The sequence below is a fragment of the Melospiza georgiana genome, chromosome 6 (assembly GCF_028018845.1).
Source record: "Melospiza georgiana isolate bMelGeo1 chromosome 6, bMelGeo1.pri, whole genome shotgun sequence".
In the NCBI taxonomy this organism is placed as follows: Eukaryota; Metazoa; Chordata; class Aves; order Passeriformes; family Passerellidae; genus Melospiza; species Melospiza georgiana.
Genome location: NC_080435.1, coordinates 32,724,056 through 32,737,000, shown reverse-complemented (window position 1 = coordinate 32,737,000; position 12,945 = coordinate 32,724,056). Strand labels below are relative to the sequence as shown.

General features: G+C 37.9%; 1 protein-coding gene across 1 annotated transcript; it reads right to left on the bottom strand.

The window, feature by feature from the left end:
* Nucleotides 1–5,789: 5,789 nt before the first annotated feature.
* EMC7 (ER membrane protein complex subunit 7) lies at nt 5,790–12,552 on the bottom strand. The gene is made up of 5 exons (XM_058026810.1): nt 12,317–12,552; nt 10,009–10,128; nt 8,527–8,665; nt 7,908–7,988; nt 5,790–6,362 (listed from the first exon to the last, which is right to left on the bottom strand). The coding sequence occupies exons 1-5, from the start codon at nt 12,550–12,552 to the stop codon at nt 6,210–6,212; spliced, it is 729 nt and encodes a 242-aa protein (XP_057882793.1). The 3' UTR covers nt 5,790–6,209.
* Between the last annotated feature and the right edge of the window lie 393 nt (nt 12,553–12,945).

Genomic DNA, 12,945 nt, shown 5'->3' with positions numbered 1-12,945 from the left:
TTCCACAGAAAATTATTCTGTCATTAAATCTTTATAGCCTTATTATAAACAAGATATTACATAAAGGTTACTATATAGCATAATTGAAGGAATAACCTTGGAATTTAAAAAGTGAACTGGTTTTCCTGAAAAATCAATATTTATTATGAAAGAGGATGAATAATCCTTTATGGCTTTTGAAACACAGAAACAAAATAAATTAAAATGCCTCAGCCTATTTATGATCTCAAGAAGCTTTCACTAGCTCAATCTGAAAATAGACAAAATCTTAATACTATTCCTACAGACAATTTTCTGACTAAAAGCTCCCTGAATGCTGTACTAATATACAGCCTGAATTACCAGATTATACACAGTATAATGTTCAAAATAGTCATTAAGATCTAAGGTCTAAGTGTCTTTAAAGCCACTGAAATGATGAAAGAAGTAAGATTCTTTAAAATTTTATTTTTTCACTATCAATACTAATTGCTTTTTGGAACTCAAAGTTCCAAAAAGAGGACTATTAGATTTATTAGAAGACTATTACACAGCATGAACCCTGGATTGAGTGGGGGAAAACTGGCTAGATTGTACCACTTGGGGAAGAGCCTTAAATGAGTGACAGTTTTATGTTGTGATGGAGGGAAAGACTGATGAACTTCATCTCTTGAATGAAGAGTATAGCAATCTTTCTAAGATGGAAAGAAACATGGGATAGCTGCTTTTTCTTCACTCACATGGGTAATAGGCAAATACCTAATAGGCAAAGAAGTCAGTGCCCTTCTAAAGGCTGTGACATTTCATTTGCTCTCTTGTCACTTGCCAAAACTATGTCCACCTAGAAAACAATGTCTGTAGGACATCATGGAAACATCTTCCAGCTACAATTTTTTGCAAATCTTAATATTTGAGTGAAATATGTCATGATAGCAATACTTAAATTTTCTTCTACCTTTGGGGGCTTTCTCCAAATTTTTCTCCTCACAATTACTTATAGCTTCAAGTATCTTACTAAATGAAACACTGCCAGAGAACTTCCCTGGACATGGGAATCTGCTGATTCATAGTATTAAGCTTGTGCAATAGCTGTCAATACATCCTTGGAACGTGCCTAATAACAATACTGTCCCTCCCCTCCCAGTAATTCCTGGATATGGTAGCAAAGTTAGCATGGGCAATAAGTGACTCCTGAGCCACAGTGTCTCTAAGCTCTGTTTTGGAGAGCACAGCATGCACAAAGGTTCCTCCTGCCAAGCTGGCCTCTGAGCCAGTTCCTGCTTGACAAGCTTTATAGACCATGATTAAGCCTATTACTTGGGACCTTCCAAATGCCCTGTGCACCACAGGTGCTTCTTGTGCTTCTCCTGCCCAAGAATGTGCAAAATGTACATATGTAATCTTTTCAACCTTTTAACATTTTTCAGTAAATCTACTTTTCCACTGATTTGAAGTTTAAAATTTTAAGTTCTTTCTTAGCCCATCTGTATTCCTTAGCCCATCAACAGTAGATGTAAACACTTAAGTTTTCCTTCAGTTTGTTAAATTAGCACAACATATAGCCATATATATCCATAGTTTATTCCACTAAGGCTTCATTACTATTTATTTTATACCGGTTATTTTCCTAAAAGAAGTAAGTCTCAAATGAAACATAAAATTGCAGGAATACAAATTCACTATCTAGTAACTACCAGTACCAACAAAATTAAGATCAGATATCTCTTAAACATGAAAATTAAATCCCTTTTGTACTTTACTTTTATCACTGTTAGCCTAGGGTCCTTTTATCAAACTGTAAAACCAACTTTGCCCTCTCTGAGCTACTGATCACACATGACCTTTATGCAATTAAGGGTACATTAACACCCAAGTGGAGATGTTTAAATAGATCATAGTGATTTAATACACTTTTCACTAAGTTGGAAAATTGTATGTACTTAAATTGCCTAGATTGTTTTTGAAATCTTGACATGCAGTTACTTAAAAAGGGTTGCTTTAACAGATAGATATAAACATCTACAAAATAAGGCTTAACAAAGATACTCTTTAACAAGATTACATACTGGATTTTTTTAGTAAGTTCATTGCCAGCCTATCTGAGTACTCAATATTCATTACAAAATTTATCTTCACAATTTTATGGGATGCGCTTCTCGTAAGTCATACACTAGAAACTGTAACAGAAATAAATAATCGATGTTTTGTACAGTCTGACAGTTGCATCTGAACCCAAGGCACTTGATACCAAAGTTCTCTTCACAAATACAAGCCTTAATCACAAGCCAGCCTGTCTCTCTGAAGACACACACCCCATTTATGGAGCCATTATCACCCTCACTGCATCAAAAAGATAAAGAGCACCAACAATTTTTTTGTGTAAAACAAAGGGGAGATATCTGTACATTACATTTCCTCCTTATGTGTGTAGAATGTCAGCATCTTCAATGATGCAACTGGTAAAATTATTTCAAACTGTTCCTAACACCTTCCAGATCATCTTAAGTGACTAATAGCTAAAATAGACTTCAGTAAAATGTCTCCTCTCCTTTCTACACAGCTTGTCATAAACTCAGTTGCCCACTCATTCAGAACATGGCTAAATGAGCTCTTCAGCTACAAATCCTCAAGATGCAGTGAGCTCATTGTACCACTCACAGTCACTGCCAGGAACAGAGAATTACTGCCTCTGACTGTTTCTGGTGCTTACTTTCTGCTGGCTCTGGGATTTCTTTGATTCTTCTGTAAGCTGATTTAACTTCCTAAAACATAACAGAATTCCAGCAGACTGATGAACCAATTTTGCTTGTTAAATCAATGCACAACAAAGCCCAAGAAGTACCAGAACTTGTAATCAGAAGGCAGCAGGGTTATCCAGTCCAAGCTGAAGAAGCCTGTCTTCCTCCTTTTGGCAATAAGGAAATCAGCTTGCCTATGTCCAAGTAAATTTTTAATTTCTGCTCTGAGGTATCAATTGCTTCAATTTATAGTCTGCCTTACGTTATCTCAAGAAGCATCATTAAAAGGCAGCTATGTTGGTTTTGTTTTTTGAAAATGGAGATGCCAGACCTAACAGAGAAGATTGACTCCTAAAAATCCATACATAAGAAAACTGAACTACAGCAAACATTTATTTTCTGCAGAAATGCAACCTTGCATTTTAACTGCTTCAGGATCAAGTAAATTTTGCCTAGTGCCCTTTATGATAGTTCAAGGCCACATTACAACTTTCACTGACTGTGCCAGTTTTGACTGTGGTAGAGTTTTAATGTTCTCAGTGGTTGGTGTGGAGCCATGCCTAGGACTTGTGCTGGAAACAGTGCTGTTAACCCAGAGACATTTTCATTACAGATGCATAGTGCTCCACAGAGCCAAGGCTTTTTCTGCTCCTCACCCCACCCCATGAGCAAGGGGCTTGGGGAGTGCACAAGGAGTTGGGAGGTGACACAGCCAGGACAGCTGGCCCCAAATGACCAAAGGGATATTCCAGACCATAAGGCACCATGCTCTGCATAGAGTGGGGAGAAGAGTAGTGATGGCTTTGTCTTCCCAAGTATGCACTAGGTGTGCTGGAGCCCTGTTGTCCTGGGCATGACTGAACACCTGCCTGCCCATGGGAAGTTGTGAATTCTTTGTTTTGCTTTGTGTGCAGATTTTGCTTTCCCTATTCAACTGCCTTTATCTTGACCCACATTCTTTTACCCTTCTGACTCTCTTCCCCATCCCACCAGGGGAATTGAGTGAGCAGCTGTGTGGGGCTGGGCTATTGGATGAGGTTAAACAACAATGACCAACTGACCGCAGTGACCAATGCACTCTGGCTAGAACCTCTCTGCTCACTTGACAAACAGATTCCAGCTCTAAAAAAAAAAAATTTGTAACTTGCAGTAGTTCAGCAGCAGACTAACACACTTCTACAAACTGTTTTATCACAAACTAGTCTTAAAGGAGGTGAATAATATATAAGATTTTTGGGCTTGGATTTGTCTGGTAACAGGTTTCTGAGAGCAGACATTGCATCTGATCCTGACACATAAAGGAACTGCCTCAACCTTCATATACAAAGTCCTAAGAAAAAGAGAACTGTTGAATATTCCATGTGCTCCTTCTAAAAACCCTTCTAAGGTTTTACTACAATCTTTACAATTCCTGTGAACTTTTTCACTCTGAACTCTTAACAAAGACTTCCATTTTTTCATGGACTGAATTCTCCATTCTCCCTTGAAGAGAAATCAAGAGCATGAACAGACACCACAAAAGAAGAAAGAAATTAGTTCCTACCTTTGGAATTTTTCCATGTTCCTAACATGGAAAAATGCATCACTATGATTAATTATAAGCTAATGCAATTCAATTGTTATTTCAATTACTGTTAAACAAAAGTAACTCATGGCTTGTACTTTCCAGGATAGCACAGTAACAATGCTAATTGCTCCATCTTCAAAAAACTGCTGGTTTTCATATATTTTTTTCATAAGAAATTGCTGAAAGAGGTTTTTTTTTAATATAGTTTGGTTTTCTTTCTTCATCAATGCAACTTGACACTTATTTTAGTAGATCCTTCCAGCAGGGATATCCAAATATCTTTCTTGTCTCCACTGAAAACATTTTACTTAATATGTGAAACAAAAAGACCATTCAAGCAAAACAAAAAGAGAGCAAAAATGTGCAGTTTACTTTGCAGAGTGAAATCTTTCATTGTCCACAGAAAACACTGGGTTATTTCTTCTCCAACACCTCAAAACTGACTTAATCTTATTGAGTATTTAGTCTTTTGCAACTTTTATGTTTCCCAGCATAACTTCTAAATATGTATTCTAAGAAAATTTATAGTCCTCTTCTGTGAAAGGCAGAACAAATACATGCACTATGATTGATTTTGCTTCAGTTGTATTGTAAGTGGACGTCAAATACCATTTTTGGAAGCAGATATACGTTACCTCTGCTGCACTGACCCTGTTACCTAAGAAGTTACCAACTGTAAAGAAGAACAGCGTTTATGACAAAAAAAAAAAAAGGACTGTTACTAATAGGGTTTGGCAAGTATTGCTGTCATTTTAACATGCAAATGTTCAACTAGTAAAAAACAATCAGTTTTTTCAACTTTTCTCTGGGTAGCTTGAAAACAAACTGCATAAGAAGTATACAGGCATGCTTGAAGAACAAAGTTCTGCCAGTGACTTAGCATTCCTCAAGAGCCATATACTTTGGAACGTAATCTGTAAGATGAGCAGAATTTAGCTTCCTACTACACCTTAAGTTCTTTTCTTTAATTTTAAAATTAGTTAATTTGAACTGCATTTAAAATTCTGTATTTGGCCTCAAATCCTTCCACTGGTAAGTCGAAAGCACAGCACACATAGAAACAGTAAGAAGCCTCAGTGTTGCAGAAGTGATACATGTAATTTAGAAAAGAAAGATTCAAGATCTTGACAGCTTAAATGAATTCCTCATGCAAGATACTTTGCCTTCTTTCCTCCCAAAGAGATTTTAGTAAAAAGTAGATCAGAGTAAAACTGGGCAATACATAGTGGAAAATCTTTAAACTAAAGAATGCCCACAGAGGTTGTGGAGTCTCCCTCACTGAAGATATCCAAGAAACATCTGGATGCAATATTGTGCCATGTGCCCTAGGATGACCCTGACTCGGAGATCAGACCAGAGAACCCACTATGGCCCCTTCCAACCTTACCCACTCTGTGATTCTGTAAACTGTACAGGCAGCAAACAGCATAAAATGAAATGATTTTATGTGTAACATGTGACAAGCTAATACAGCAAATTACTTACTCAGTAAACTCACAACTCCATTTTGAATTAACGATTTTTTCATTTCAGAACTCAACAAGTGTAAAACATTAAAGATATCTTAAAATGGTACTCCACTTCTATTATCTTTGAAATTTTTTATATATTGTCTTAAGACATTTATTACTGTGAAGCACATTGTATAATTTATTTGAATTCTCTACAGAACAATATAGTTAATTTAGTATAATCAATAACTTTATACAGATACAGTATTGAAGCCATGTCATCTTTGCTTACTGTCAAGTACAAAACAGCTTATGCAATCTAAAAAATAGCTACAAACCACTCTTGTAGCATAATGTATGTTGTGCCAGGTTAAAGTTTACAGCAGTGGCTTTTTGATCTTTCAAGACAAATAAACATGACACCAATATGATAACAAATAGCTGTGCAAACTCAGACTTAGGAGGAAGACTTAACTACCTCCTTTTCCCAGAACTACTTTTCCCTGCTTTACTGCTGCTACCACCAGACTTGCTGGAAGATTTTGAAGAGAAAAGTCTTGTCATGAATTCAGACACATCTGGCAGCTCGTGGTTGGAATTCAGCATGTTCATTGACTGCTCCATTTCCTGCATGAAAAGATCAGATAATCTTAATAGCTTTTAACAATTCTGGCTGTATCTAAGGCATCAGTTGAAAGACTGTATGAGAAAGATAACAAATTTTCCCAAATACTGTTTTACTTTTTGTAGTCCTCCAGGATACATATTGCTACTTAGTTTTATGCAACCACAGCCAAAACCACCCAGCTACACACAGAAACATAAAACCCCAAAACTAAAAGCAGCAATGCATGGAAAATGGTAACCATGTCTTAAGCAGTCTTACAGGGCAATAATCTGATAAAAAAATTCAGAAAAATAGAAAATATTTCTTTTTAGCACTACTTTTCTCCATATTAAAATTTAGGCTATTGCTTAGATATTCAGATATGCGTTCTCACAGATGTCACGCTTTTGTTTTTCAAATCAGTATTATTTATAGCAAATTAACAAATTTTTGATGCTGTTTGAAGGAATTAGATATTTTTATTGCCCTACTTTCTGACACCAAGCTACTAGAGTACTGCAGCTGAGTTTTCATTCATTCAGGAAAAAAGGATTTTAAAATATATATATATATATACAAACTAGTACTGTGCTGATTCCAGAAAGAAAAAACAAGTTCATTTGAAAAATGTCATAGAACCTCCATATAAACCACAAGTAAACACTTAACAATTTAATACATGGTCATCTAGAGAAATTATAATTTGGTTTTAAAAACAACTTTTTCTTACTCTTTAAAGATAAGTTAAATCATAAGCAAAATTCTTCCAACTTAAAAATTGCTCATTAAGAAGTCATATCAGTTATCTGATAAGAACTAAATCATCAGAAGTTTTGATGGCTTTACCATCAAAAGAACAGTCTGTCTCTAAGCAGTGTCAGATCAGTGAGAAAAGTAAGGAATTTGTGATTTTCTTTTTTAAAATTAGACTTCCAGAGTTCAGCTTGGTTTGAAGAAGATGCCATGAATACCTAGTATACCTTTTATCTGTTTTTTAATCAAAATTGTAGCCAAAAGAGTATTATACAGCTCTGATAGGTTTTTTAAAGGTATCACTTATTTTAAAAAAATTACTCAGACACCTATAAAGCACTACTGAAGACAGTGGTCATTTACAGAAGTTTTTAGTTAACCAAGCCTTCAAAAGCAGCCACCCATGACAGACAAATAATACTTGTAAAAATAAAAGATTTAGCAAACACCTTGAATCTCCATTTTGTCCTAGCCTTCTGCAATTCAGCATTTTGCATGATGAAAGGACAATAAATCAGATAATTTAATGACTACATTAAGACTGTATCATATACACTAGTGCAACATCTGGATTTAACAGTGCAGTCAACTGCGGTTTAGGCTGAAGCACAAGAGAACCCCACATCACACCCCTCTCAACACACTTGACACTTATTAAATGACTCATTGCTAAAACAGCAACACTCTATTAGCTGAATAAATGATGCCCATTAAGCTTTCCTTAAAAGTACAGTTCTGTTTTTATTACTTTTCTGTGCTCTGAAATCTCATTATCTTTGGCCTCCCCACATGCATCAACTGAGTGTACTTACCCGCCTCATATCAGGATCACTGGTGTTGACAACTTTAGGCAAAAGCACAAATATCAGTAATGGAAGAACCATCATCATCACCTACAGAGAAAACAGGAAATACCTCTTCAGCTTAGTTGTTGCTCTAAACACTTTTAGGACCTACTAAATTAAAATGAAGCTCTACTAAACAGCCAAACTCTAGAACTACTGCATTCTGAAACAGTAAGCCAGTAAGTAACATTTGTCAGGAATGAAACCTGACATGGGAGTATTGTGCTTTAAACAACAGTTTTCAAAGTTGGACCAATAAGGCAAATGCTTGTTCTCTCTTACACCTGCTGTAATTAGAGTTTTGCAACATGTTGATCTCTGCACTACTAGACCAGCATCACATTGTTAAAGGAAGAGACTATGGGCTGTTTTCAGAGGACACACATTAACAGTGGTATGTAAGGGAGGAGATGTCAGAGAGTAACTTCCCATTTGTAAGCAAGTAAAATCCAATAAAACAGTCCTCTCAGAAAAGCAAAGGAAAAATGCACATTTTCGTCAATTGTTTCTATTCTTAGTATTCTGATAAATAGCTGTATTTAGATCCTTAGCATACTTGTGATATTTGTGTGTTGCCTGTACATACCATAGGGTTCATGAGGAAATCTGTCCATCCCCAAGATTCTCTCTTTATAAAGTATGAAGGTGGTCCAGAAGATTTCATCTGGAGTGGGTATGGCAGCCTGACAACTTCAGAGGGTTTGATGTAATTCACATATCTTGCTCTATTAGGCAAAATGCAAATAATTGAAAATAAAAATCATAGAATCTTAGGCAAATCATAAAGAAGATTTAAAAGAATCCAAACAAGTTTTAATAAAAGACTACAAGCAAAACCATCTGCTATGCAGTGTCAGCTAGGCTGCACTTTTGAAAACCTAACTTCTCTCAGCAGCATATTTGATGGAATCAAAAGCAAACCATTTTTTGTTACGTTGTAAAAGTAAGACATACTATGCTGTTTAGGGTCCAGCTTTGAACAGTGTCAGAACATCAACGACTCACAAAGTTAATCCCTTTTCCACTAGTGCATTACTCTGCATTTATCAATACTGAATCTCAGTCTTTATTACTTCAGGAGGTTTTTCCATAGCTCATCACTAATATTCTTCATCTGGGCCTAATATTCAGATACTTACTCAGTACTAACATCTTTGCCATTCCTGACCCATTTTTCATGATTTATGAATATTTATCCACTTTGTGGAACTCCAGGGATGACTTCTGTCCATAAATAATTCATTCCTTGTGAATTTTTCACCAAATATTCATCTACAGAATGTCTATAGAATCTATATCTATAGAATTCCCTCCTATCTTATGACTATGTCTTTTCTTCAAAACTTGAGATTTTCAAGTAGATCTCATCAAACACATCTGTCATCCACATCCTGTTTCCTCTTTCTAGTTATTAACCTAAGTTTTTAAGGCAGCACATCCCTTAGAAAAGCCCTGACATTTTCTCCAAGTATCATTATTTTTCATGTATCTCTGACTCCCCAGCTGCATTCCTCATTATAGTCTCTATCTGTTGGACTGGTAGGGATGCCAAGCCTCCTTCTACTTTTCTTTGCAGATGTACCCCTGCAATTTTCTCAACATCAAATTCATTACCTTACTAGTCCTTAGATACACAAATTGTGCTAAGGGTGAGGTTATACCCAATATTTTATCTATATCTTTTTAATTGTTACATATTAATTATTGCCAATAAGATACTAACAAAGTATAAAAATAAAAATTTAATAAAGTTTGGAAAAACCTAAGCTCAAACAATCTGTTTTGAGCTTATTATAAGCTCAAACATTATTATATTATAACTATAATTATGTATAATAATATCATATTATATTATTATTATAAACAGACTGTTTGCACTGTTTTCTGTGAGATTTCAATTTTTAACCTCCCCTAAATATACTGCAGAAGTATTTACCCTGATGATTAAGCTGATGCATCTAGTCTGAGATGGAGCATCAGACCTACAGCACTACTTCTGTGAATTTCTGTACTGTGCTGTCAGGCACACAGAACTCACCAATACAGAGGCAAATCAGGAAAGGCTCACCTCATTTTGCCCTTTGAAGTTATGTCAACTCGAACAGGCTCAAATTTATGAGCAGGGGATATAACTTCCACTACGTAAGATCCTGAAGGTACATCATGAACCACAAAACTTCCATCTGTCCTGAAAAAAACAGTGAGTTCCACAACATTTCAGTATGCTACAGAATACAAAACAGAGTGCTCTGCTGTTTGTTTATGTTTTTTAAAGAAGCTGTGTCATTTTATATTACAAATCTTAATATATTCACAATGACCAAAAGGAAAATTTAAACCAGTCAGCACTCACAATATCAAGCCCTTTAATTCATCAATGTGTGCTGCTACAGGAGCAGAAATTCCCTGCTAGGTTAAAGATTCTGTTGTACCCTCTAGGTGTTGTCTTGCTGGAGGAATAATTTACCAGCCCAAATAAGATCTGAAATAAATTATATTTTATGTATTCAAGTGATGGCAGGAGTAATTTACACCTTCCTTTCTCCTTCTGAAACACATACAATGAAGTTTACTTTGCTTTAGTGCTTCTGCTGAAAGCAACCCCCCCAGAATGCCATCCTACATAGTGTGGGTTGGTGCTAGGGACAACTTGCAATGCAAAAATAGCAATTTGTACCTTTGTTGCGAAATAGAGGTTTCACTTCTAATTGCTCCCTTCAGGACCAGCCCACGCTGGAAAGCTCAGTCACAGTAACAAGGAAACTAAGAGCTCTGAACACATACACAGAAGGGATTTTTAGACAGGTGGCTTTTATTTTAAAATATGAAACTTGAATATTCAATGAAAATATTAGTAAAAGGTTACTTGGAAGCTTCAACACTAGTTGCCTTAAAGGTACAGAAGTTTTCCTCCTATGTGTTTCCAGAAGTTTCCAATAAGAAAACTCTAGTGTTCTGTACCCTCTTAAGAGCAACATCAAAGATCTCTTTCCTAAAAATAAGATGCAAAGTTAAGACAAAAATTTGTTAAAAGGGAAAAAAATGTAATAAACCCTAACACATTAGAAACATGCAGCAGTAAAACAAATAAATGAGCCCTCTTAAAAGTGAATTCTCAAAGAATTTGTCATTATGTGCTTACACCGCATCTCTCTCTAAAATGCACAACACTTAAGGACCCACCACCTTTATGTGATGATTTGAATCCCTAACAATGCTTACGCTATCTTATATTGCAACTGTTTTAAGGATGTTTTCCTTTCCTTAATTTCTAAAGTTTCTTAAGTATTCAATTAAGCATTGAGAAATTTGTCAACCTGACAGCAGTTTTTACATCAGCTCCTGGATATGATGTCAGCCTCTCATAATTTGTTTGTAGTGGCTTAGCAGGTGCTACAGTGCCAGGATTCCACAAGATCTGCAGAGTAGAATCTGTTGTGTTATCCTATTGATAGGACCCAAAGTCAAAGTTTAGTTTAACTCCTATTGCAGAGGGATTAATTAAAAATTACAAATATTTATGAGGGTAAATCTTAATTCCATGTAATCTTATTTTCATATATGTTTTAAAAGCAATATATTATACTGTACTGAAAATCACAAAGAATGCAATTTAAAATTTAATTCTGCTCTTGAAATTACATTAGTTCAGTTCTTAATTCTGAGGATTTTTTCTGTATCTTAGACTCTCTAGATCTCTTGCTTATCTGAATATATCCAGCACCATGAGAGTCTGAATAAGATAATGATTCTTTACAGCTTCCAGCTACATTTGCATGATTTCTGAAAGAATAAAGCCACGTCCCTTAAATTAGCTTTCACCAGCACAGTTTAAGGTTTTCACGGGTACTCAACACAGAACTTTAAGTTCTGCCATGACCAAACACGTCCACATCGGGCAAATTCTTTGTCAAGGTGAGTTTGTTAAATAAGAAGTGGCAGAATTTACAACAGAAGCTGAGAAGAAACACGGTCCTCCAGACAGCGCAAATGCGTTTGAGGCTTGTTTCGGCTGCTGTTTTTTCGTTTGTTTGTTTGAATTAAAACTCCGTTCCTGAGTTTTTGGGCAACAACCTGAGCCATCAGTCCGGATACGCCTGCCGGAGGCTGAGGCCAAACCCTACGGCAGTGCAAGGCTGGCCGTGCCCAGCCCATTACAAGGCCGGGGCCCAGCGTTCACAGCACGGCCCGCAGCTCAGCTCGGGATTCTGCGCTTCCACGGTCGCGCGGCCGTGCTGACCGGGACACGGCCGAGCCCTGCAGGAGCCGCCCCCGCCGCCCGCCATCTCAGGGCCGGGCCGGGCCGGACTGCGAGCGGGCCCCACGGCCCCGGGAGACGCCGGCTCCCGCCCCGCCCCGCCCCGCCCGCCGCTCACTTCAGGAAGCCGACGTGCTCCTCCCCGTCCACCAGCACTCGGGCCCCCGCGATCCAGTCCTGCGGCTTCAGCCCGGGCACCACGGCCCGGCCCTCGATCTTAAACCGCTCCCCAGGGCCCGCGCCGCCCGACGGCTCCGCCGGCCCGAGGGGCTCCGACCCGCGGGCTCCGCGGGGCAGCGGCGCCGCCGACAGCAAGAGCAGCGCCAGGCACAGGCCCGCGCCCCGCGCCGCCATCGCCGCGCGCCGCCCGCACCGCGCCTGCGCCGCGATGGCCCCGCCTCGCGGCGAGGCGTGCGCATGCGCGGGGCCCCACCCCTCCCGGCACGGGCTGGCGGGAAAGGCGGGGCGGCTCCGTCGGCTTCGGGTGTGAGAGAACCCGAAAGCAAAGCATAACTGGGCACTTAAAGGGTGGAATGACCGAAATGGGGACCTACAGAAAATGGATGTGTAAGAAGCAGACGTAGCTTTCTTGGTAATGGATGTATTTAAGGCATTGTGGTTTGAAATCTTAATAGTTATCATGAAAAGGCTAATCAACATTTTCTAGGGGGGAAAAAGTAACAAAAAAAAATCTTACAAATGATTAAAATTGGCCTAAAGCATCGTCTTTAAAATGATTTGTAGCAA